This window comes from Lethenteron reissneri, chromosome 11 (assembly GCF_015708825.2).
Source record: "Lethenteron reissneri isolate LAM-NWPU_2019-01 chromosome 11, ASM1570882v1, whole genome shotgun sequence".
In the NCBI taxonomy this organism is placed as follows: domain Eukaryota; kingdom Metazoa; phylum Chordata; class Hyperoartia; order Petromyzontiformes; family Petromyzontidae; genus Lethenteron; species Lethenteron reissneri.
In genome coordinates this window covers 12,571,640-12,597,125 of record NC_083789.1, presented here as the reverse complement: position 1 = coordinate 12,597,125, position 25,486 = coordinate 12,571,640, and the positions used below count along the sequence as shown (strand labels likewise).

The 25,486-nt window shown below is 58.7% G+C and overlaps 2 protein-coding genes across 2 annotated transcripts in view; one reads left to right on the top strand and one right to left on the bottom strand.

Moving 5' to 3' along the window:
- The first annotated feature begins 1,392 nt into the window (after positions 1-1,392).
- On the top strand, positions 1,393-13,471 carry LOC133341477 (retinol dehydrogenase 12-like). Its single transcript, XM_061550148.1, has 7 exons — positions 1,393-1,574; positions 3,737-3,855; positions 4,291-4,446; positions 5,168-5,272; positions 6,584-6,790; positions 11,701-11,890; positions 12,565-13,471. The coding sequence occupies exons 1-7, from the start codon at positions 1,465-1,467 to the stop codon at positions 12,665-12,667; spliced, it is 990 nt and encodes a 329-aa protein (XP_061406132.1). The 5' UTR covers positions 1,393-1,464; the 3' UTR covers positions 12,668-13,471.
- Positions 13,472-14,511: 1,040 nt separating this feature from the next.
- The window catches only part of LOC133341459 (disheveled-associated activator of morphogenesis 1-like), a 61,539-nt gene continuing 50,564 nt past the window's right edge, over positions 14,512-25,486 (bottom strand). Inside the window, exons 21-25 of the mRNA XM_061550109.1 lie at positions 19,382-19,489; positions 19,117-19,177; positions 18,434-18,565; positions 17,689-17,859; positions 14,512-16,399 (exon numbers count right to left, since the gene is read on the bottom strand). Of these exons, the coding sequence (XP_061406093.1) occupies positions 16,190-16,399; positions 17,689-17,859; positions 18,434-18,565; positions 19,117-19,177; positions 19,382-19,489 (682 nt within the window). The 3' untranslated portion in view covers positions 14,512-16,189. The remainder of the gene's footprint in view (positions 16,400-17,688; positions 17,860-18,433; positions 18,566-19,116; positions 19,178-19,381; positions 19,490-25,486) is intronic.

Below are 25,486 nucleotides of genomic sequence, written 5' to 3'. Positions count from 1 at the left end.
TCTCCCATCACACTCACTCCCCCATCACCATACTCACTATCCCATCACCACATTTTCTCCCCCATCACCACCATCACTGCCCCATCACCCCACTCCCTCCCTCCTGTCTCCCCACTCACTCCCTCCCATCACCAAACTCCCTCCCTCACCATCGCCCCACTCCCTCCCTCCCATCACCCCACTCCCTCCCGCTCATCACCACACTTACTCCCTCCCATCACCACGCCCACCCACTCCCTCCCATCACCCACTCCCTCCCTCCCATCACCACACTTACTCCCTCCCATCACCCCACTCCCTTCCTCCCTCCCATCACCACACTCCCTCCCTCCCATCACCACTCCCTCCCATCACCACACTCACGACCTCCCATCGCCCCACTCCCTCCCATCACCCCACTACCTCCCTCCCTCCCATCACCACACTCCCTCCCTCCCTCCCATCACCCCACTCCCTCCCTCCCATCACCCCACTCCCATCGTCCCTCCCTCCCATCACCACACTCACGCCCTCCATCGCCCCACTCCCTCCCATCACCCCACTCCCTCCCTCCCTCCCATCACCACACTCCCTCCCTCCCATCACCACACTCCCTCCCTCCCATCACCACGCCCACCCACTCCCTCCCTCCCATCACCCACTCCCTCCCTCCCATCACCACACTCACTCCCTCCCATCACCACGCCCACCCACTCCCTCCCATCACCCACTCCCTCCCTCCCATCACCACACTCACTCCCTCCCATCACCACGCCCACCGACTCCCTCCCATCACCCCACTCCCTCCCAACACCACGCCCACCCACTCCCTCCCTCCCATCACCACGCCCACCCACTCCCTCCCATCACCCCACTCCCTCCCATCACCACGTCCACCCACTCCCTCCCTCCCATCACCACGCCCACCCACTCCCTCCATCACCCCACTCCCTCCCATCACCACGCCCACCCACTCCCTCCCATCACCCCACTCCCTCCCATCACCACGCCCACCCACTCCCTCCCATCACCACGCCCACCCACTCCCTCCCTCCCATCACCACGCCCACCCACTCCCTCCCATCACCCCACTCCCTCCCATCACCACGCCCACCCACTCCCTCCCATCACCCCCCTCCCTCCCATCCCCACGCCCACCCACTCCCTCCCATCACCCCACTCCCTCCCTCCCATCACCCCACCCACTCCCTCCCATCACCACGCCCACCCACTCCCTCCCATCACCACGCCCACCCACTCCCTCCCATCACCCCCCTCCCTCCCTCCCATCACCACGCCCACCCACTCCCTCCCATCACCACGCCCACCCACTCCCTCCCTCCCATCACCCCACTCACATCGCCGTCACCGCCCCTCACGCCACGTGCCCCTCCCCCTCCCCCTGCGCGCGTCACTGACCACGTGGCGCGGGTCACTCCGGGCTCGCCTCTCAGCCCGCTCCGTCTCCCTCCGCGCGCTCTCGCCATGGCGCCGCTCGCCGCTCCGAGCTCCCTCCTGCTCCTCCTGCTCCTCCTGCTCTTCGTGCTCGGACTCGCGGGGCTCATCGCCTTCGCCTGGATGAGGCCGCGGCTCCGGTAACGCGGGGCGACGGGCGACTCGCGTTTCCATGGGCACGTTACGTTGCACGCGTTACCGTGGGGACCTGACTCTGCACGCGTTGTCATGAGCGTTGCCACGCGTACATCGACCTGCACGCGTTACCAAGGACACGTTACCTTGCTTGCGTTGCCATGTATACCTTCACTTGCACGCGTTACCATGGACACGTTTACTTGCACGCGTTACCATGCATACCTTCACTTGCACACGTTACCATGGGTACGTGACCTTGCACACGTTACCATGGGTACGTGACCTGGCACGCGTTACCATGCATACCGTACCTAGCGCGAGTTAACAAGGATACGTTACCTCGGAGGCGTCACTAGATATACGTTACCTTGCACGCGTTAAATGAGCGTTACCAGGGTACCGCGCCTGGTAACGCGGTACCATGATGGTTACCCCAGTAACACGCCACACTGCGCCCGTCGCCTGGCTAATCGAGTTTGAATGGACAGGGCAGTGGAGCATAGACGCCGGAGAACAGTACAGTACAACAATGGCTTTTGCTGTACTGCCCTCTGCTGACAGTATAGCCACGCGGCAGGGTGGACCCTGGATGTCTACCAGGGGGATCCAGAGCCCCCCCCACCAGGAGGTCACACGCCGTGAGGTCACGGAGCGTGTGGGGTCACGGAGCGCGTGGGGTCACGGGGAGCGTGGGGTCATGGAGCTCGTGGGGTCACGGGGAGCGCGGGGTCACGGGGAGTGCGGGGTCACGGGGAGCGCGGGGTCACGGGGAGCGCGGGGTCACGGGGAGCGCGGGGTCACGGGGAGCGCGGGGTCACGGGGAGCACGGGGTCACGGAGAGCGCGGGGTCACGGGGAGCGTGGGGTCACGGGGAGCGTGGGGTCACGGAGAGCGTGGGGTCACGGGGAGCGTGGGGTCACGGAGCTCGTGGGGTCACGGAGCTCGTGGGGTCACGGGGAGCGTGGGGTCACGGAGCGCGCGGGGTCACGGGGAGCGTGGGGTCACGGAGAGTGTGGGGTCACGGGGAGCGCGGGGTCACGGGGAGCGCGGGGTCACGGGGAACGCGGGGTCACGGGGAGCGCGGGGTCACGGGGAGCGTGGGGTCACGGGGAGCGTGGGGTCACGGAGCTCGTGGGGTCACGGAGCTCGTGGGGTCACGGGGAGCGCGGGGTCACGGAGAGCGCGGGGTCACGGAGCGCGTGGGGTCACGGAGCGCGCGGGGTCACGGGGAGCGTGGGGTCACGGAGAGTGTGGGGTCACGGGGAGCGTGGCTCCGCGATGGAGGCGAGCCGGCGTCCTTGTCATTTGGCAGCAGCTCAGCACGGGCCCAGTCGTCCAAAATCGTCAAGCAGCCCAGCAGCTGGCCCCTCTGCACAGGGGTCACAGTGGGAGGGCACAGGCGGTGCATCTGCCAGCCACGTCGCTGTACACCGCAGCGTCGTTCACGCGACTTCAGCACACATGCGTGTGCCCTCCGCAACTCACAGAGTCGCGGAGGTGAAGATGCCTCCAGCCTATGAGCCAGTGTTTATTATGCACGCGGGAGGAAATGGGAGCACCCGGGAGGAAATGGGAGCACCCGGGGAAACCCTACGCATGAGAGGGGGCGACACTTGGTCGCGGACAGATAGGACAGATGATATTAGCCCTGGCTGCTCCTCCTCGATGCCCACGGGAAGGCAGTTTCACAAACTCTGTGTGATGATCCCCCAACCCACGCCGCCTCCATAGCGCAGGATTGCAGGCAGCCACGTGCACAGCCACCACCGCCAGGAGATCGTGGGTTTGATCCCGTCCCTGATGCTTGTGTATTTTGGGTTTGCGTGTTCTCTCCGTGGTTCAGTGGAATTTTCTCCGGGTCCTCCGGTTTTTCCCTCAACATTTAGAAACGTGTGTTTGGAGTATTTGCCTGCTGTGCATTTCTGCAAGAGAAGCCACTTTGTTGAGATATCATCTGTGGGCAGGTCGCTTCTAATAAAGAGCTACATAGCTCAGTGGGCCTTACCTGGTCAAATATTTTTTTTTTAGTTGAGTTTAACCAAAAGCACCTGGGACTGTTCCGTAACCTCCTGCCGACAAGCCTTCAACACCGCACGTGATGGCCTCGAAGTGCACCTAGCCTGGCACAAGCCGCTGTGGTTGTTGTCCTGTCCCCGTGCGGCAGGCGGTACGTGGCGGGCAGGCGGTGCCCCTCGGCGGCGCGCGTGGACGGGAAGACGGTGGTGGTGACCGGGGCGAGCAGCGGCATCGGCAAGGAGACGGCGCTGGAGCTGGCCAGGAGAGGTGAGCGTGGGCCCCGCGGGACCCCGGTCCCTCATCACCAACAGGCCGAGACCCCGAGGCACTCATCTCGGTGGCCCTGACCTGGAGCCCCCAACCGTATAGGGCAAGGTTGAACTGTGGTGCCCAGTGGGGCTCATGACGAGGTGGCGTGGTGCCGACAGTACACGTGCAGTCACATGTCGCATGCACCGATGAGATGATGGGGCGTCTGTACACGTCTCCAGAGGGCTCTCGCCGATGTCGCGCGTTTATCTCGCATTTGCTGTCATTAATCTGTTTCTCTCATCTCCGGAACCTCACCAATCTGTATCCTCATCTCCCAGTGGGATATTTCTCTCGGGGCCACTCTACGAGCCTCGTAGTGGACCTCCCCCCCCCTCCTTGCACTCCCTGTGACGGCCCCGCCGTGATGGCGTGATGTTCCCGGGCCCGCAGGTGCACGAGTCATCATGGCGTGCCGGGACACGCGCAAGGCCGAGGCGGTGGCAAGCGAGTTGCGCGCGCACTCGGGGAGCCACGAGGTGCACGTGCGGCACCTCGACCTCGCCAGCTCGGCCTCCATCCGTGACTTCGCACAGAAACTCCTGCAGGGTGCGTACGGGGAAGGGGGGCTGGGGGGGGGGCAGTGGGGGAGAGAGCGGCACCCCCCTGTCACCAGCTGCTGTACCTCCGCCACCGTCACCAGCTGCTACATCTCTGCCACAGTCACCATGCAGCAACGACCACTTCCTTTGAACTCCACCGCCTCCTCTGCTGTCACCTCCACCACAACATCCTCTACCACCACTACTACCTCCACAAAGATACAAAGATCCCCTGTATAGCCTTAACAGACTGTTGGGACAAGAGCCGTAAGTGAGCACTATGAAGACCGGCATAGCACAAGAGGGGGTGGGTGACCAGCACCACGCCCCTGGCCGCCTTAGTCTCCGTAGTGGGGATGTTTACACACCGCACCAGGTACTCATTTGAGGCTGAGTCGACTTAGGGGAGGCCCAGGACCGGTTCAGATAATCCTCACTGAGCGGGAATTGAACACGGGTCGCCAGGTTCGCAGCGCAGTGCGCTAACCGCTACAGTACCACTCCGCAACCATCTCCACGGCCACCTCTGCCACGACACGATTACTCAAGTCAAACCCCCTCCCCCTGCAAGTGGGAATACCCGTGCCACACAATCATTGTTGTACGGTATCTATATGCTCCCACAAGACTGCCTCCGTGTCTTCACTGCCAAGACAACGTGTGGCAGGCACTCGCCCAGCAGGAGAGTGATGAGGGGCTGTCCGTGTGTGTCCGTGGAATCTTTGCAGAGGAGCCTCGGGTGGACGTCCTCATCAACAACGCCGGCGTAATGATGTGCCCCTACCAGAAGACGGCCGACGGCTTTGAGATGCAGCTGGGAGTGAACTACCTGGGTGAGGAGTGCCTAGGCAGTGCCCGTCACACCAAAAACACAAAGATCGCCCCCGTGTAGCCCACACGGGCTGTTGGGGCAAGTGCTGTGAGCGAACACAACCTATGAAGGCCATCGCAACGCAAGAGTGGGTGCTGTGGTCTGTACCAAGCCCAGCCACCTTTGTCTCCCCAATGCCGAGTCGACCGACCTGAGGCCTAGGACTGCTTCAGATTTTCGCCACCAGAGTTGGCCATGAGCAGGAATCAAACTCGGGTATACGCCACTGCTCCCCACATGCAAAGACAAAGATCCCCCTTATAGCCTCAACAGACTGTAGGAGCAAGTGTTATTAGCGAGCACCTATGAAGGCCGACACCACACCCAGCCGCCTTTGTTTCTCTTGTGACGATGTTTACACACCGCACCAAGTACTCATTTGAGGCGAAGTCAACCTAGGCGAGGCCCGGGACCAGTTCAGATAATCGTCACTGTTGGCCATTAACGGGGATCGATCCCGGTTCGCCGGGCTCGTAGTGCAGCGCGCTAACCGCTACACTACAACTCCCCCCCATGCACACACGGAGACACAGACACACCATTCAATCGCGCACTCCCTCAGCGTGGCAGCAGGAACACTAAACAAATTAGCAGCGGCAGCTTTCAAATACAACTTGAGCCAAGTCTTTTTCTATTCAACTCTTTGTCAATCCACAGCTGGATAAAGGCCGCCCCGTGCTATGTCAGCCTTTGGAGTCGTCTTGACCACACGGTACTTGGCTTCTTCGCTCGTCAGGGCAGATCGGGCAAGGGGGTGTGTGGGGCAGTGCCAGTTCAGATTTAACTGCTCGCCACCGATGTCAACAACGCCAATCGCTGTGCCTCCACTGACCTGCTGAAAATAAACGAAACTATTTCAAGAGCTATGTTTATTTTTCCAGGTAAGGCCCACTGAGCTATGTAGCTATTTTTAAGAAGCGACTTGGCTATCACAAATGATAGCTCAACGAAGTGGCTTATCACGTGGAAATTTAGAGCAGTCAAATACTCCAAATGCACGTCGATTCTAAATGTGGTGGGAAAACCCAGAGGTCCCGGAGAAAAATCCACATGACCACGGGGAGAGAGACGTGCAACCTCCAAATATGCAGGCATCAGGGTCGGGATCGAACCCACGTACCTCCTGCATACCAGGTGAGGGAGTTAACATCTCGCAACCGTTGCGCGTGCGTCGCGTCATCCCGCGACAGAGGAGAATCGAGCGGGGCGATCGTTGCCTAACAGCCTCTCCCGCACGCTGCCCCCTCGCCACGCTCCTCTCCCCCCCCCTCAGGCCACTTCCTGCTCACCCACCTCCTGCTGGACGCGCTGCGGCGCGCCGGCGGGCGCGTGGTGTGCGTGGCGTCGCTCGGGCACATCTTCGGCCGCATCTCCTTCTCGGACCTCATGTCGGCGCGCTGGTACTCGCCAGGGCTCGCCTACTGCCAAAGCAAGCTGGCCCTGGTGATGTTCGTGCGGAGCCTGGCGAGCAGGCTGCAAGGCGAGGCACCGCGCGGCACGCACCGCTCCCAACGGGGGTGGTAGCTCAGTGGCAACACTCGTGTCTCAGAGCAACGAGGGCCTGGGTTTGATTCCTGATTCGGGCGTCTGCTGTGTGGAGTTTGCACGTTCCACCCCTCTTCTGCATTGGGTTTCCTCCCGCTTCTCTGGTTTCCACCCACAGATAATAACAACTCGCACATGCACAATGTAACTGATATTGGCCAAAACATCCCAATGCTGAAAGATTACCTTGCAAATCACTCAGTCGGGTTTAAACACAGCAGCATCGCCCCCGACTAGCGTATGGCAAAGGATGTGCATGCTATGCGTGCAGGTTTAAGCTTGTAGATGAGGCGCGCGTAGAAGAGAGCGGCGATTGATGATGGGGCCACCGCAGTTGTTCTTGGCAGAACAGGGCCGTGCGGAGTGGTGGTGGGGGCCCCGCGGTGAGGCTCCGGATGCGGAACCTCGGCGCGACGCCTCGGCGCGACGCCTCGGCGCGACGCCTCGGCGCGACGCCTCGGCGCGACGCCTCGGCGCGACGCCTCGGCGCGACGCCTCGGCGCGACGCCTCGGCGCGACGCCTCGGCGCGACGCCTCGGCGCGACGCCTCGGCGCGACGCCTCGGCGCGACGCCTCGGCGCGACGCCTCGGCGCGACGCGCTCGGCGCGACGCCTCGGCGCGACGCCTCGGCGCGACGCCTCGGCGCGACGCCTCGGCGCGACGCCTCGGCGCGACGCCTCGGCGCGACGCCTCGGCGCGACGCCTCGGCGCGACGCCTCGGCGCGACGCCTCGGCGCGACGCCTCGGCGCGACGCCTCGGCGCGACGCCTCGGCGCGACGCCTCGGCGCGACGCCTCGGCGCGACGCCTCGGCGCGACGCCTCGGCGCGACGCCTCGGCGCGACGCCTCGGCGCGACGCCTCGGCCGACGCCTCGGCGCGACGCCTCGGCGCGACGCCTCGGCGCGACGCCTCGGCGCGACGCCTCGGCGCGACGCCTCGGCGCGACGCCTCGGCGCGACGCCTCGGCGCGACGCCTCGGCGCGACGCCTCGGCGCGACGCCTCGGCGCGACGCCTCGGCGCGACGCCTCGGCGCGACGCCACGCCTCGGCGCGACGCCTCGGCGCGACGCCTCGGCGCGACGCCTCGGCGCGACGCCTCGGCGCGACGCCTCGGCGCGACGCCTCGGCGCGACGCCTCGGCGCGACGCCTCGGCGCGACGCCTCGGCGCGACGCCTCGGCGCGACGCCTCGGCGCGACGCCTCGGCGCGACGCCTCGGCGCGACGCCTCGGCGCGACGGCCTCGGCGCGACGCCTCGGCGCGACGCCTCGGCGCGACGCCTCGGCGCGACGCCTCGGCGCGACGCCTCGGCGCGCGCCTCGGCGCGACGCCTCGGCGCGACGCCTCGGCGCGACGCCTCGGCGCGACGCCTCGGCGCGACGCCTCGGCGCGACGCCTCGGCGCGACGCCTCGGCGCGACGCCTCGGCGCGACGCCTCGGCGCGACGCCCTCGGCGCGACGCCTCGGCGCGACGCTCGGCGCGGACGCCTCGGCGCGACGCCTCGGCGCGACGCCTCGGCGCGACGCCTCGGGCGACGCCTCGGCGCGACGCCTCGGCGCGACGCCTCGGCGCGACGCCTCGGCGCGACGCCTCGGCGCGACGCCTCGGCGCGACGCCTCGGCGCGACGCCTCGGCGCGACGCCTCGGCGCGACGCCTCGGCGCGACGCCTCGGCGCGACGCCTCGGCGCGACGCCTCGGCGCGACGCCTCGGCGCGACGCCTCGGCGCGACGCCTCGGCGCGACGCCTCGGCGCGACGCCTCGGCGCGACGCCTCGGCGCGACGCCTCGGCGCGACGCCTCGGCGCGACGCCTCGGCGCGACGCCTCGGCGCGACGCCTCGGCGCGACGCCTCGGCGCGACGCCTCGGCGCGACGCCTCGGCGCGACGCCTCGGCGCGACGCCTCGGCGCGACGCCTCGGCGCGACGCCGGGCGACGCCTCGGCGCGACGCCTCGGCGCGACGCCTCGGCGCGACGCCTCGGCGCGACGCCTCGGCGCGACGCCTCGGCGCGACGCCTCGGCGCGACGCCTCGGCGCGACGCCTCGGCGCGACGCCTCGGCGCGACGCCTCGGCGCGACGCCTCGGCGCGACGCCTCGGCGCGACGCCTCGGCGCGACGCCTCGGCGCGACGCCTCGGCGCGACGCCTCGGCGCGACGCCTCGGCGCGACGCCTCGGCGCGACGCCTCGGCGCGACGCCTCGGCGCGACGCCTCGGCGCGACGCCTCGGCGCGACGCCTCGGCGCGACGCCTCGGCGCGACGCCTCGGCGCGACGCCTCGGCGCGACGCCTCGGCGCGACGCCTCGGCGCGACGCCTCGGCGCGACGCCTCGGCGCGACGCCTCGGCGCGACGCCTCGGCGCGACGCCTCGGCGCGACGCCTCGGCGCGACGCCTCGGCGCGACGCCTCGGCGCGACGCCTCGGCGCGACGCCTCGGCGCGACGCCTCGGCGCGACGCCTCGGCGCACGCCTCGGCGCGACGCCTCGGCGCGACGCCTCGGCGCGACGCCTCGGCGCGACGCCTCGGCGCGACGCCTCGGCGCGACGCCTCGGCGTTCGCCAGCGGTCGTCAGGGCCCTCCTGACAATAGTCCCGCGAGCCTTTCCTGGGTAAACACGCGGGAGGAGGCTCCGTCGCGACAATAACAACAGCGATGATGCTTGGGAGTGCGTCAATCGCTCACCCTCGCTTATCCCCCCCATGGCCTCCAGGGTGCATCTTGTACTCGCCAAGCAGTGCGATTCGGAATCTTTATCGTGAAGGAATCCGATGAGCTGTGAAGCCCTTTTCCCACAGATGTCCGGTATTGCAGGGCCAGCGAGTTCCCTCAACAGAAATCAGAGCGATCGATCTCCCGCTGCTGCTGCTGTTCACATGACCCATCGAGGCATTGGTGCCCATCTCTTCACCGCCTTGCAGAGCCAGTGGTGGAAATTCCACACTCCTATAACGGGGCCGGGTCTATCCGTACAACCACTGTTGACTTCCACGCAAAGTGGTGCCTATTTTACCGACCCCTGGAGGGAGGTAGGGATGATGGGCCGAGTCAACCTCCCCCAACCAGGATTTGAACTCGCAGCTTGACGATTGCGAGCCACTCGCTCTCCCGACGAGCCACGCGGCCGGTGGTTGGATGTAAGCGGCAGGGCGGCTGCTGCGGTGCGAAGCAGTGGTTCTCAACAAATAGAATGTATCGCCACAGTAGTGGATACATCACCGAGTTCATTAGTTCTGAAACGGGGGTATGCGGACCCCTGGGGGTACATGAGGTGATTCATAAATGCGTGAAATTATATCACACAGGAGTCATTGGTGAATAATCACGTAAGAATCTGCCAATATAAATAACTACGATAAAATGGAAATCCATATCGTAACCTAGAACCATATAAAAACCTTTCTAAACTCGTTCATAGTAAACAATGTGGCTTCCAACAGTAACCAGCGAGTGCGAACACATCACGTCATTCGTGCAAATCGTCCGTTGAATTGTTTTTATTCGCTTGCAGTTACGAGCTAGTTGGGATACTGTACCTCACAAAATTGACAATTAGTTAAAATATTGATGTTCATTATTCATCCGCTTATTTCTCAGAACCATGTTGGGTCTGGCAAGGGGTAAAACGATGGTTGAGAACCACCGATTCAAACCACCGCGCACACTCATAAAGCTGCTACGTTGTACACAGCGGCCACGCATCGCCTTTGAATAGTGGTGTGCGGTAAAAGTGGTTTATACATTTGTAGCCTAGCGCTGACATGGGGTGGGGGAGGTGGGGGGCTGTAAAGTGCAGTACCTGCAGACGTGGATCCAGAAACCTCCCAAGTTGCGGGGGGGCGGTTGCGGGGGGTGATTGCCCCCCCCCATCCCCCCCATCCTACCACTGGGCATATGCGTCTGTCCTTAAGCAGCAAGCGTAAAGGTCGCACTCATTGTACACAAAGTGTTTGTCACGGATGAACCACAATCCCTTGCTGATCTCGTCAAGGAGCATAAACCGTCACGCGAACTGCGGTCATCTTCGCAGTGGAGTTTTGGCGAACCATCGAGTAAAGACGGCGGCCACCGCATCGCGAGCTTTCAGATGCGCTTCTGCGGCCGTCTGGAACGCTCTTCCGATCATAGGAAGCCACTGGAGCTATGCCCTTTTAAATCTCGATTGAAAACTCATTTCTTGAGAACCGCTCTTTGAGTTTAGTTTGTTGTCCTTCCCCCGCACCTCCGATTAGCGCGGTTGGCCACGTACGGTGCGAAAGAAGTTCAACACACGTACATGACGCGACGAGAGCATGGCGCGCACCCCCCCCCCCCCCCCCCCCCCCCCAGTGTCTCACAGTGGGCGCCGTTTTTTTTTTTATTAGACGCTTTCTTGTAACTCACTCTATACTCTTAGGTTTTTTCGGTAAAGTCACGTAGGTAAAAAACAATAAGAAAATAAAATAATAATAAATGAAAAAAACTCATTTATTATTATTTAATTACATTTTTATACCTACGTGACTTTACCAAAAAAATCTAAGAGTATGAATCCTTGCAGTTACGAAAGCTTCAAATCTAGAATTAACTCACTCTGTTGTTGTTGTCGTTATTGTATCCTCAAATCTTGTAACTCAATTTTAACCCACTTCCCAATGTGGTATCGACTGCAAACTTGGTATACTTATGTCATACTGATGACAATACTATATTCTATCATAAAAAAAGTTTTTTATATGTCCAGGGTCCCTTACGTTATGGCAAGTTCGGGGCCACTTCCTGGAGTCGGAGTTCTCCCATTACGAGTACATTTCATAAAAGCGTGTACATTTTTTTTAAAAATATGACTTTTTCCCTCGCGCGTAGGCACCGGCGTGTCGGCGTTCGCGGTGCACCCCGGCACGGTGCACTCGGAGCTCCCGCGTCACTCGAAGCTCATGACGCTGGCCTGGTGGCTCTTCTCCCCGTTCATCCGCACGGCTGAGCAGGGAGCGCAGACCTCGGTGTTCTGCGCCGTGGCCCCCGAGATATCGGCGCTGTCCGGGGGATACTTCAGGTGCGTCCGTCCGTCCGGAGCGGGGGGCTCGGGGTTTCGACCGCGACGCTGGAGTCGGCACCGGCGCAGGCTCGAGCGAGCCGGCTCACAACCGTGCTGAACTTGAGCGTGAAGTCAGAATCGGTCCCACATTGAGACACTGGAGGTCGGCAGAGCTGCGTGTGCGACGGCCTGCCATGGCGGTGTTCACGTGGTCCGGGCCACACCACCCCCTCGTCCGTTATAGGTGCTACTCGCTAACGGCACTTGCCCCAACAGTCTGTGGAGGCGACAGACACAGTGGGATATTTGTCTTGTCTTTAAGGTGTGAATGCAGAGAACTTGGGGAGCTGTGGTGCAATACCCGTCCACGAAAAACAGTGGTGACGAGCGATAACTGAACCGGTCTAAAGCCTCCCTGAGATCAACTCGGCCTTAAACGAGTGGCTGTGTGGCGTGCCAACATCAGTTCATCGGAGAAGAGGGCGGCCGGGCGTGGTGCCACCCATTTTCACCGTCTCGTGCGTCGCCGACGCCTCAATCGGCACTCGCGCAGCCTGCCGGCAGCACGAGTACGGCTAATCCTGACTGTTGTCGTCGAGCAGAGAGATGCTCCTGCAGGGCGGGAGGGGGAGGCTGATGATGGTGATGGAGGCGCTGCGGGACCTGACCGGGCCGGTCTCGTCTCGTTACAGCGACTGCGCCGAGGCGGCGGTGGCGTGGCAGGCGCGCCGCGACCCCACGGCGCGGAGACTCTGGGCCGAGAGCTGCCGGCTGCTGGGCGTTCGCTGGGAGTGAGCGGCGTCGCGCTTCTGGGGACCGGTCTCAAGGACCCTCCCTCCCCACAACTCGAGCACCAGCGGCGCGGCTGGAACAGCGTCGTGCGCCACGTACACGCAGCCAGACGCACGCACGGACGTCGCGCGCGCACACACAGGCAGACACGTACAGGCATGTACAGACGCACGTAATGACACAGGCAAATGCTCGCAGACGCTTACAGGCAGCTATTCATCACAGATGGTGGCTGCGAGCATAAATCAAACTCTGGCAGCCAGGTTAGTTACGCGGGGCGCCAAGCACTGTGCCGCCACTCCACCCAAAGACAAAGATCCCCTGTATAGTCTTTCCAGACTATTGGGGCAAGTGCTACAAGCGGCACACGAGAGAGTGGGTGGCCAGCACCACGCCCGGCCGCCTTTGTCTCCCTTAGTGGCAATGTGTACACACTGCACCAGGTACTCGTTTGAGGCTTAGTCGACCTCGAAGAAGCCCTGGACCGTTCACCACTGTTAATGGTGGCAAGCGGGAATCGAACTCCGGTCGCCGGGTTCGTAGCGCGGCGCGCTAACCGTTACACTGCCGCTGCACGCACGCACACGCACACACCCAGACAGACGCACACGCACACACCCAGACAGACGCACACGCACACACCCAGACAGATGCACACGCACATTGTTTACATGGGTGGAGGCGGTGTCCGGCAAGGGCCTCGTGTCGGCTCCACGCGGCGCGTGCTCCTCCTTTCAGAGGGCCTCCCGCAGGCCGCGTGACTCGCCGAGAAACAGTCGCGTGCCATTAAACGCCGCGTCAAGGACACGAAGCTCGCGAGTGTGATGATTACAGACAGAGGCGCGCACACCGGCCACCTCGTCGCTCGCCTTCCCGCAGGCCCCCCCCCCCCCCCATTCACCACTCGCATGACACCAAGCGGTGTGCAGTAGCTATCGAGTGTGCAGGCGGTTGAACTGCGATTTTTTCTTCTAGTGCAAGCAGCAGGTGGTACTGCACGTGTACTGTAAACTGCACGTGCAGGGTTGAGTTTCCGAGGGGGCTGGCGTGACGAACGCGGCCCCAAACCCGCCGGCCGAGAGCAGACCGCGTGGGCAGGGTTGCGATTTCCGCATGGAAAATGCGGGAGGGTTCAAATTTTCCCGCATTTTTGCTAAAGTCAACCGCAAACGGTGGAAAGACTACTCCTATGACCGCGCGCTTTTAACAACACGGTAATGCGTTCTATTGGAAAGGATACATGCAAGGCCCAGCATCACGTAGGGCTTTGAGTTACTGATTGGAATGAATATATGATTTCCGCATTTCCGCACAAGAACCACATACTTTATTCAAAAGCGGAGCCGTGATTACGAGCACATGTACATGATGTATCCTTTCCAATAGAACGCATTAACGTGTTGTTAAAAGCGCGCGGTCATAGGAGTAGTCTTTCCACCGTTTGCGGTTGACTTTAGCAAAAATGCGGGAAAATTTGAACCCTCCTTCCGCATTTTCCATGCGGAAATCGCAACCCTGCGCGTGGGACACCGCAACGCGCTGCGCTGTGGGGTTCGGGCGGCCGCAGTCCCTGCACTGTGTGGGGAGAGGCGGGGGGGAGGTCATCTTTAATTTTCCAAATTTTCCACTGCACTTGTGCCCACGGGACTGAGGGGCGTGGGTGGGTGGGAGGCGGGAGGAGGAGAAGTGGGTAAGGGGGTGGTGGGGACGGGAAGACGTGGGCGGGCGAGCGGATGGAGGGAGCGGGGTTGGGGATTAAGTTCACACGCGACTTTTGGACGTGACCGTGAATCGCGTAACCGGCCGCACAGTTTCCACCCGCGCGAAATAAGGGCAAGAACGACGACTCCGATTCACGTACATTCTTGATCTCCACGATACATGCAGAGGCGATGTCTGTCCATCCGTATACGATGCACGAATTCATCCCGCCCCGAGTGGGATATGAAGAGAGAGGGAGAGAGAGGGAAAGAATACACCGCGGGGAATGAGTGATGAGAGAGGCTGTCACACCGCACCACGATTGTGCCCGTCTCGTTGGAAGTCACGAAGTCGGGTCAAGTTCAAGGTCAGGGGTAGTGTTTGGGATATGTCAAGGTCTGGGGTAGGGTTAGTGATTGGAATGTGACAGGGTCAGTGTCAGAGTTAGTGCTTGGGACGGGTCAGGGTGAAGGGATTGAAAGGGATTAAAAGGGATTAAAAGGGCCCCCCCCCCCCCCCCCCGCTGTCCAGTGCACGGAGCAGTTGCACCGCCTGCACATTCGACAGCCACGCCGCTGTGGTAGCCGCTACAACGCCAGGGTCCGGTCTCCGTGTCAGGCGGAGGAGTCCGGGGCACGCGGCTCCGGGGGCCACATCCTCCACCTCGCCCAACCCACGTACAGAGTTCGTCATAAACCGGTGCACAGGAGTATGTGCATCTAGAGTAGACTCGCGTAGATTGTGGACATTCACACAGTGGTCAAAGTGGCCCTGTATACCATGGTGTGCCATACGTCAACACCGGTTTGTACAGGAGTCGAGTCCACACCGGGACTTGTACACATTTACATTTTGACACCTTGGATAGCCATACCTTGTACTCTAGTGGTAGTGCCTTATGTCAATATTCCCTATGCCAAGCCAGACTTGCAGCGTTGTGTAAAATACTGAGAAAGTGAGCGCCTTGTTGTGGTCCTGGCCAGGGCTGGGTTCTCTGTGAGACGCGCCGAGATCAACGCAGTGCGTGGACAAACGGAGACCCAGGGTCAGACTCGATGGGGTCAGGGTCACCACCTGACCTGTCTGACATCGTGGTCCTTCGCAGACCCCTCTCCGTCATCGCGAGCAGCAGTGGTTGCACGATACATGGTTAACACAATCGTTAGCAGTGGCAAAGAGTTAACATGAGTTCTAGATTTGAAGCTTTCGTGACTGCAAGGATTCATACTCTTAGTTTTTTCGGTAAAGTCACCTAGATAAAAAAAATGAAATTAAAATGAATAAAAGTAATAATAGAAATAAAATAATAAAAAATCACGGCGTTTCGGAGGCAACACAAGTCTCCGTCATCAAGTGGGACCGTCACAGCCAGATCTGCTGTAATAAGTGAGGCAGGGATTCCAAGATGCATCTTGGAATCACTACCTACGTGACTTTACCCAAAAAACTAAGAGTATAGTTAACATGAGGTTTAACAGTGTCAACACAACCGTGAACAGTGGTAACACGAGTGTGAGCAGTGGTAACTTCAGCGTGAGCAGTGTTAACTCAAGCGTGAGCAGTGCTAACTCCAATGTGAGCTGACTCCCCCCCCCCCCCCCAAGTCCTTTAAGGACCCCTCCTCCTAGCCAACGAGCCATTGTTGAGCGTGGCCCCGAAGGGTCGAGTCGTCACTTTTCCACCGAAGAACAAACCCGCGCACACCTCTCAAAGTTCGTGTAACGCCGGTATTCAGATGTCGGCGGCACACATCAACTCCTGGCACCCGGACGCGCTTCACCACCGCCCCCGGGGCCGCCCCGGGTGGGGCGGCGCCATAGGCGCTCAGTAGAGGCCCATGGTGTTGCGCTCACGGCCCGCCTCGGGCACGGCGCTGGACACGCGCTTGCGCTGCCTCTTGACCTTGAGGAGGTCCTTGTCGAAGACGTCGCCGGAGCGCAGCGCCGACACGAGCTCGTCGAACTCGCCCTGGTCCCCGTCGGGGCCCGCGGCCGCCCGGCGCGCACTCCGCTCCCGCTCGCGTTGCTCCTTCATCTGCGGTGGCCGGCGGGGGAGGCAGAATCAGAATCTTTATTTAGACTGGGGGAAAATCCGATGAGCTACGAAGCTTCTTTTTATTATCTCGCAGATGTCGCACTTAGGGGGCACAGGGTCAGAAAGTTACAACAAAGGAGAGAAAATCACTAAAGATAAATACGTAAAGTAGAGTATATAAGTTCTAATTGTATAAGTACACCAATTCCCAAGGCAGTAAAACAACAGCAAGAACAGTCCCAGACCAGTTATTGCATCTGTCAAATATAATGGATTGGCAACCTACCCATCAACCAAAGCCTCAACAATGTACCACGTCACCAACTCAACTCCCGATCCTCCTTCTGGGATGGCACCGTCACCACCCGAGAATCTCGCCCAGAGACGCAGAGACTCGTCCACTCCCTCCGAGAACCGGGTCCTCTGATGGTCTCACTCTATCTCTCTCTGAGAACCAGGATCTTCGGCCCTCGTTGTCGCTCTTTGCAGTGAAGCTGTCAGATTTATTTGTACCTTCATTCTGGCCACATTGCGGTTGATGTGCCACGAGATGGAGGTGATTCCATTGCCGTGTGGCTGCGGAGGACAACGCCTGGCTGAACCAGCGCTACTAAAATCTGGATTTCGGCCGCCCGCGGTTAAACCGGGGTGCCCCCCAGCGTGGCCAGTTTACAGCCTCGGCCTGTAAACATCATTCGCCACGGTGGCGAGATGTTATCTCCCTCGCCCGGTATGCAGGAGGTCGTTGGTTCTATCCTGACCCTGACGCCTGCTATATATGCAGAGTTTGCGTGTTCTTCCCGCAGTTGCGTGGGTTATTCTCCAAGTCCTCCAGTTTTCCCCTGCACATTTATAAACATGAGTTTAGATTATTTGGCTGCTATAAATTTACACGTGATAAACCACTTCGTTGAGCTATGATTTGTGGCCAGGTCGCTTCTGAAGAATAGTTATATAACTCAGTGGCTTGTACCTCCAACACACCGGTGTTCTGCACTAGTGACGAATTGTCACGTTCTGTTTACGTGACAACCCTTACGAGTTGGCTGCGTCGGTGGTGGCGGGTTTTAACGACACATTTATATATTTACGCGATCTAACCCAAAAACCTCTATTATGGATAAAATTAAATAGTTAACACGCTAGATTCAGGTTTTGACTCAAACTGCCTCGATTCCACCTTTCAGGTCCTCAACGATCACAAACACCAAGCCATCCGCGGCCTCTCACTCTTGATCCGAGCCCTGAGTTGACCTCCGACCCGAGCCCTCTACGCGTGTGCGACCCACCTGTGCGTCGAGGCGTGCCCTCTTCTCCTCCTCCTCCCTCTTCTTCCTCGAGTCCTCCAGCTCGTGCTGGGCCTCGGTGAAGGCCTGCAGGAACGTGTCCAGGATCCCGAAAAACTCCTCGGGCTGCGAGCGGCTCGCATCCTCCCCAAAGTGACCCACGGCCCAGCTGAACTGAGGCCGTGGGGGTAGGGGGGGGAGGGAGGCGGGGGAGGAGAAAGGAGGGGAGTAACAGGGAGGGATACGGACAGCAGAGTGACAGGGGGAGAGAGAAGGGAGAGCGAGAGAGGCGGCAGGGGGGATATAGGGGACAAAAGAAAGAGGGAGATGGGGAGAGAGGGGAAAAGGAAGTGGGCAGGGGAAGGGAGCAGCGGGGGAGAGGGAAGGGAGGGGGAATGGTGGGGGAGGGAGGTGGGAGTGCGAGGCGGAGAGGAAGTGACAAGCGGGAAGGGGGGAGACAAAGGGGGACGAGAGAGGGGTGGCGGTTACTTGAGGAAAGACACTGTACAGGTTCCTGCACACCTGTTGCTGCGGTAGCTGCGGTAGTTGTGTTACAGTGGTAGCTGTGATAGCTGCAGTAATGTAGTTGTGGTCGTGTAGCTTTAGTAGCTCTGCGGAAGTTAAGCTGTAGCTGTGATAGCGTTAGCTGTATTTGCGAAAGCTGTATCTGTGGTAGCTGTGGAAGCTGTGGTAGCTGCAGTAGCTGTAGCAGCTGTGGAAGCTGTGGTAGCTGCAGTAGCTGTAGCACCTTCTGCTTGGCGTCGCACAGTGCCTCCTCGAGCTCGGAGAAGCGGTAGCTGCCCACGTTGATGAAGCTCGTCATCACGGGGACGAACCTATCCCCCTGGCCCGACGGGCTGGCGCGCTGGTACACCAGCTCCTGGGGCGGGGTGAGGGGCACGAGTCAGGGTGGGGGGGGGGGGGGGCTCATCGCTGGGGGCCCTTGCCACATCAATAAGGGCTGTTCCTGGTGGTGCCGGAGTGGGGGGGGGGGGGGGCTCCCCCACGGTATGGGGTCAAGGGGTCTCAGGGGTCGTGCTGGGCAGGACCAGTGTTCACGGCACCACCTGTGCTGGGTGTGGGCAGCTGTGAACTAGGTCCTGGGTGCTGCCCTGGGTGTTGCCCTGGGTGCTGTTATCGCTGCTGTGCACTGGTGTCACCACTGGTGTCACCACTGGTGTCACCACTGGTGTCACCACTGGTGTCACCACTGGTGTCACCACTGGTGTCACCACTGGTGTCACCACTGGTGTCACCACTGGTGTCACCACTGGTGTCACCACTGGTGTCACCACTGGTGTCATCACTGGTGTCACCACTGGTGTCATCACTGGTGTCACCACTGGTGTCACCACTGGTGTCACCACTGGTGTCATCACTGGTGTCACCACTGGTGTCACCACTGGTGTCATCACTGGTGTCACGACTCACGTCCTCGACGCTCTTGAGCTCCTTCTTGATGTTGTTTATTTCCTTTTCCAGCTCCAGAAAACTGTGGGAGGGGGAGGAGGGGGGGGGGGATTACGAATGCAACTGAAGATAATAGGCAAAGCAGATATCCGTCTCGAGGAGTCTGCGTGTGTCCGACCACGTGACCATCCACGTGACCGTCTGTGTGGCTATCTGTGTGTCCGTCCGGGTGTCTGTCCGCTTGACCCTCCATGTGTCGGTCTCTGGTGGAGTGTGCAGGACGTACTTGACCCTGGCGGCATCCGGTATGTGCTGGAGGTCAGAACGCAGGGCCAACACTCCGCGGAAGTGTCGCTCCAGCACTGTGATGAGGTAGTGCAGCAGGGTGATGTTCCTGCACGAGACATGGTGAGGGGGGTGGGGGGTGCATGGTGAGGGGGAGGGAGGGGGGTGTCCACGTCCCCATCGACTGCGAGATCCGTGTGCGTGTAGATAGAGGCAACGCGGCACGCCGGGAGTAATGAGGATGGCATGGAGGTTTATATTGCTGCCAGTGGTGGTGGTTACTGTGGTGGTGGTGGTGATTGCTGCTCACTCAGAGGAGGAGCTAGAGGCGCTGCTGCTGAACCTGGAGCGTGCCACGAAGAGGTGGGATCATCAGCCCGACCAAAGCTCAGCAACCTGCTTGGGTATTTTGTGCTATCGGACATTCTACCCCCAAAACTCCCATGTGGTAATGGGGCAGTTGTGAAGAGAGTGGAGAGTTTTCCATACTTGGACAGTGCGCTCATGACCAGCTCCGATTTGACAGCAGAGGCATTACTCTGAATCAGTCGAGCGGCATATTTTTATCAGCTGCGTAATGCTGTGTGAAAACTACCTGGGGTCTCTCGCTCCACATAAAGCTTTGGGTTTTCTCAGCCACGGTCATCCCTTCCCTTCTCTATGCTTGCGAAGCGTGGGGCCCTCTAATGGAACATCTTCGCCGGTTAGAAACATTTAGGCTGGTCTGCCTACGATCTATCCCATCAGTGAGCTCCTCTGCCAGGCAAGGCTGCGTTGGCTGGGTCATGTAGTCCGCATGCCCAGCCACCGCATGCCTAAACAGCTTTTGTTCGGCCGGATAGAGAGGGCTAAACGGGCGTGGCACGGGCTAGAGAAGAGATGGAGTGATGTGGTACAGGGGGACGTGGAGCTGAGTGGACTTGCCGATGACTGGTACCAGCGGTGTCAAGATCGGCCTCTGGAGGAGGCTGATGAAGGACGCTACTGGGCAGTTGGAGGCAGTCGCCCTCCAGCAATAACGGAGGGCAGAGGAGCGATGCTCACAACAATGAGCAGAGCGTCGGGTGGCTAAAACACAGCAAGTTGGCACAGTAGGGGGAACAGGTGGTGCATCGGCCAGTCATCTCAGTCGACCCATGGCACCTGGGTCTGTGCCGTGACCTGCCAGCGGGCGTTCGATACTTCACGTGGCCTTGATGTGCATATAGCCTGGCACAAGTCCTTTGGTGACGTCACCATCATTTAGTGGCGAATGGCGGTTGTTGTTGTTGTTGGCGGTTGTGGTTACTGTGGTGGTGGCGGTGGTTACTGTGGTGGTTGTTACTGTGGTGGTGGTTACTGTGGTGGTGGCGGTGGTGACTGTGGTAGTGGTTACTGTGGTGGTGGTGACTGTGGTGGTGGTTACTATGGTGGTGGTGGTGGTTACTGTGGTGGTGGCGGTGGTGACTGTGGTAGTGGTTACTGTGGTGGTGGTGACTGTGGTGGTGGTGGTGGTTACTATGGTGGTGGTGGTGGTTACTGTGGTGGTGGCGGTGGTGACTGTGGTGGTGGTTACTGTGGTGGTGGCGGTGGTCACTGTGGTGGTGGTTACTGTAGTCAGTCCCTCCAGAAAAACGCGATTATGCGATCGCAAGATTCCACGCAAAATCAGCCAAAGTCCGCATATTTATGCGGGGGGCGCGTTTTTTCAAATACGCCGCACTTTCGCCGCATAAATTGCAGATGTCCGCGCGCAAAATATGCGGGCTTGCATGATTTCATAATCCACGCATTTTCGTTGCAAAAAGTCACATATATCTTAGCAGAAAGTTGAAAAATGTTGCGTTTACTTCACACAAGCGCAGCCATTTCCCCTGTTGCCATGGGAACGTTATGAAGTGTTAGAGGCTACGTAGTTAGTTTTATTCAGGAGTTTATGCAACTTTACAGTTGTAAGATTGCACTTCTTTGTTAGTAGTATGTAAATTTACATTACTGTAAGACTGTACTGTTACTGTATTGCTTACGTTACTGTGCACTGAAAACACTTATTTTAACAGAAGATGTCTGTTTTGTATAGCTACCTCTGTAAAACAGGAAGCACACATTTTATTTTTTAATATTTTATTTTTTTATATTTTATTTATTCATTTTTACAGAAGTTGTAGCATATTCATTTAGTAAAGCTACAGAACTTGTTCGACTCAATGTTTTGTAAGTTTGAGCCATCTGTTTGTTAAGGTCTGAAATAAAACAAGATGAGAACTTAAATATTCCCAGCACTTTCTGTGATGTAGTATGCTTGCTTATCATAGGAAGTAATAAGAAATGACTCTTTACATTAAAGTAGTAGCCTAGTGAATAGGGTGTTGGGGGAATCACTTTTTTTTCTCTTTTTCATCAAACCGCAATTTTTGCAAGTTCCCGCAATTTAATCGCATAAAATTGCATAAATATCCCGCATATTCCATCGCATTTTTAAGAAAACGTGCCGCATAATCAACGATTTTTGCCCGCAACAATCACCAAAAAACTCCGCGTTTTTCTGGAGGGACTGTGTAGTGGTGGTTACTGTGGTGGTGGTTACTGTGGTGGTGGTAGTTAGTGTGGTGGTGGTGGTTACTGTGGTGGTGGTTACTGTGGTGGTGGTGGTTACTGTGGTGGTGGTTACTGTGGTGGTGGTGGTTACTGTGGTGGTGGTTACTGTGGTGGTGGTTACTGTGGTGGTGGTGACTGTGGTGGTGGTGGTTACTGTGGTGGTGGTTACTGTGGTGGTGGTGACTGTGGTGGTTACTGTGGTGGTGGTTACTGTAGTGGTGGTGGTTACTGTAGTGGTGGTGGTGGTTACTGTGGTGGTGGTGGTGGTTACTGTGGTGCTTACTGTGGTGGTGGTTACTGTGGTGGTGGTGACTGTGGTGGTGGTGGTTACTGTGGTGGTGGTTACTGTGGTGGTGGTTACTGTGGTGGTGGTGGTTACTGTGGTGGTGGTTACTGTGGTGGTGGTGACTGTGGTGGTGGTGGTTACTGTGGTGGTGGTGGTTACTGTGGTGGGTTGTGGGGTGGTTACTGTGGTGGTGGTTACTGTGGTGGTGGTTACTGTGGTGGTGGTTACTGTGGTGGTGGTGGTTACTGTGGTGGTGGTGGTGGTTACTGTGGTGGTGGTTACTGTGGTGGTGGTGGTTACTGTGGTGGTGGTGGTTACTGTAGTGGTGGTTACTGTGGTGGTGGTTACTGTGGTGGTGGTTACTGTGGTGGTGGTTACTGTGGTGGTGGTGGTTACTGTGGTTGTGGTGGTTACTGTGGTGGTGGTTACTGTGGTGGTGGTTACTGTAGTGGTGGTGGTTACTGTGGTGGTGGTGGTTAGTGTGGTGGTTGTGGTTACTGTGGTTGTGGTTACTGTGGTGGTGGTTACTGTGGTTGTGGTTACTGTGGTGGTGGTTACTGTGGTGGTGGTTACTGTAGTGGTGGTGGTTACTGTGGTGGTGGTTACTGTGGTTGTGGTTACTGTGGTGGTGGTTACTGTGGTTGTGGTTACTGTGGTGGTAGTTACTGTGGTGGTGGTGGTTACTATGGTGGTGGTGGTGGTGGTTACTGTGGTGTGGTGACTGTGGTGGTGGTGGTTACTGTGGTGGTGGTTACTGTGGTGGTGGTGACTGTGGTGGTGGTGGTTACTGTGGTGGTGGTTACTGTGGTGGTGGTGACTGTGGTGGTTACTGTGGTGGTGGTTACTGTAGTGGTGGTGGTTACTGTAGTGGTGGTGGTTACTGTGGTGGTGGTGGTGGTGGTTACTGTGGTGCTTACTGTGGTGGTGGTTACTGTGGTGGTGGTTACTGTGGTGGTGGTGACTGTGGTGGTGGTGGTTACTGTGGTGGTGGTTACTGTGGTGATGGTTACTGTGGTGGTGGTTACTGTGGTGGTGGTTACTGTGGTGGTGGTTACTGTGGTGGGTGGTGACTGTGGTGGTGGTGGTTACTGTGGTGGTGGTTACTGTGGTGGTGGTGGTTACTGCGGTGGTGGTTACTGTGGTGGTGGTTACTGTGGTGGTGGTGGTTACTGTGGTGGTGGTTACTGTGGTGGTGGTGGTTACTGTGGTGGTGGTGGTTACTGTGGTGGTGGTGGTTACTGTGGTGGTGGTGGTGGTTACTGTGGTGGTGGTTACTGTGGTGGTGGTGGTTACTGTAGTGGTGGTTACTGTGGTGGTGGTTACTGTGGTGGTGGTTACTGTGGTGGTGGTTACTGTGGTGGTGGTGGTTACTGTGGTTGTGGTGGTTACTGTGGTGGTGGTTACTGTGGTGGTGGTGGTTACTGTGGTGGTGGTGGTTAGTGTGGTGGTTGTGGTTACTGTGGTTGTGGTTACTGGTGGTGGTTACTGTGGTTGTGGTTACTGTGGTGGTGGTTACTGTGGTGGTGGTTACTGTAGTGGTGGTGGTTACTGTGGTGGTGGTTACTGTGGTGGTGGTTACTGTGGTGGTGGTGACTGTGGTGGTGGTGGTTACTGTGGTGGTGTTACTGTGGTGGTGGTGACTGTGGTGGTTACTGTGGTGGTGGTTACTGTAGTGGTGGTGGTTACTGTAGTGGTGGTGGTTACTGTGGTGGGTGGTGGTGGTTACTGTGGTGCTTACTGTGGTGGTGGTTACTGTGGTGGTGGTTACTGTGGTGGTGGTGACTGTGGTGGTGGTGGTTACTGTGGTGGTGGTTACTGTGGTGATGGTTACTGTGGTGGTGGTTACTGTGGTGGTGGTGGTTACTGTGGTGGTGGTTACTGTGGTGGTGGTGACTGTGGTGGTGGTGGTTACTGTGGTGGTGGTTACTGTGGTGGTGGTGGTTACTGCGGTGGTGGTTACTGTGGTGGTGGTGGTTACTGTGGTGGTGGTTACTGTGGTGGTGGTTACTGTGGTGGTGGTGGTTACTGTGGTGGTGGTGGTGGTTACTGTGGTGGTGGTTACTGTGGTGGTGGTGGTTACTGTAGTGGTGGTTACTGTGGTGGTGGTTACTGTGGTGGTGGTTACTGTGGTGGTGGTTACTGTGGTGGTGGTGGTTACTGTGGTTGTGGTGGTTACTGTGGTGGTGGTTACTGTGGTGGTGGTGGTTACTGTGGTTGTGGTGGTTACTGTGGTGGTGGTTACTGTGGTGGTGGTTACTGTGGTGGTGGTTACTGTAGTGGTGGTGGTTACTGTGGTGGTGGTGGTTAGTGTGGTGGTTGTGGTTACTGTGGTTGTGGTTACTGTGGTGGTGGTTACTGTGGTTGTGGTTACTGTGGTGGTGGTTACTGTGGTGGTGGTTACTGTAGTGGTGGTGGTTACTGTGGTGGTGGTTACTGTGGTTGTGGTTACTGTGGTGGTAGTTACTGTGGTGGTGGTGGTTACTATGGTGGTGGTGGTGGTTACTGTGGTGGTAGTTACTGTGGTGGTGGTTACTGTGGTGGTGGTTACTGTGGTGGTGGTGACTGTGGTGGTGGTGGTTACTGTGGTGGTGGTTACTGTGGTGGTGGTGACTGTGGTGGTTACTGTGGTGGTGGTTACTGTAGTGGTGGTGGTTACTGTAGTGGTGGTGGTTACTGTGGTGGTGGTGGTGGTTACTGTGGTGCTTACTGTGGTGGTGGTTACTGTGGTGGTGGTTACTGTGGTGGTGGTGACTGTGGTGGTGGTGGTTACTGTGGTGGTGGTTACTGTGGTGATGGTTACTGTGGTGGTGGTTACTGTGGTGGTGGTGGTTACTGTGGTGGTGGTTACTGTGGTGGTGGTGACTGTGGTGGTGGTGGTTACTGTGGTGGTGGTTACTGTGGTGGTGGTGGTTACTGCGGTGGTGGTTACTGTGGTGGTGGTTACTGTGGTGGTGGTGGTTACTGTGGTGGTGGTTACTGTGGTGGTGGTTACTGTGGTGGTGGTGGTTACTGTGGTGGTGGTGGTGGTTACTGTGGTGGTGGTTACTGTGGTGGTGGTGGTTACTGTAGTGGTGGTTACTGTGGTGGTGGTTACTGTGGTGGTGGTTACTGTGGTGGTGGTGGTTACTGTGGTTGTGGTGGTTACTGTGGTGGTGGTTACTGTGGTGGTGGGGGTTACTGTGGTGGTGGTGGTTAGTGTGGTGGTTGTGGTTACTGTGGTTGTGGTTACTGTGGTGGTGGTTA

Bases quoted from the DNA above. Each gene is read 5' to 3' on its own strand.
- LOC133341477 (XM_061550148.1), top strand. From the start codon at position 1,465: ATGGCGCCGCTCGCCGCTCCGAGCTCCCTCCTGCTCCTCCTGCTCCTC. The intron at 4,447-5,167 runs GTGCGTACGGGG...GAATCTTTGCAG, and splicing joins CGCACAGAAACTCCTGCAGG to AGGAGCCTCGGGTGGACGTC. The intron at 6,791-11,700 runs GCGAGGCACCGC...CCTCGCGCGTAG, and splicing joins CCTGGCGAGCAGGCTGCAAG to GCACCGGCGTGTCGGCGTTC.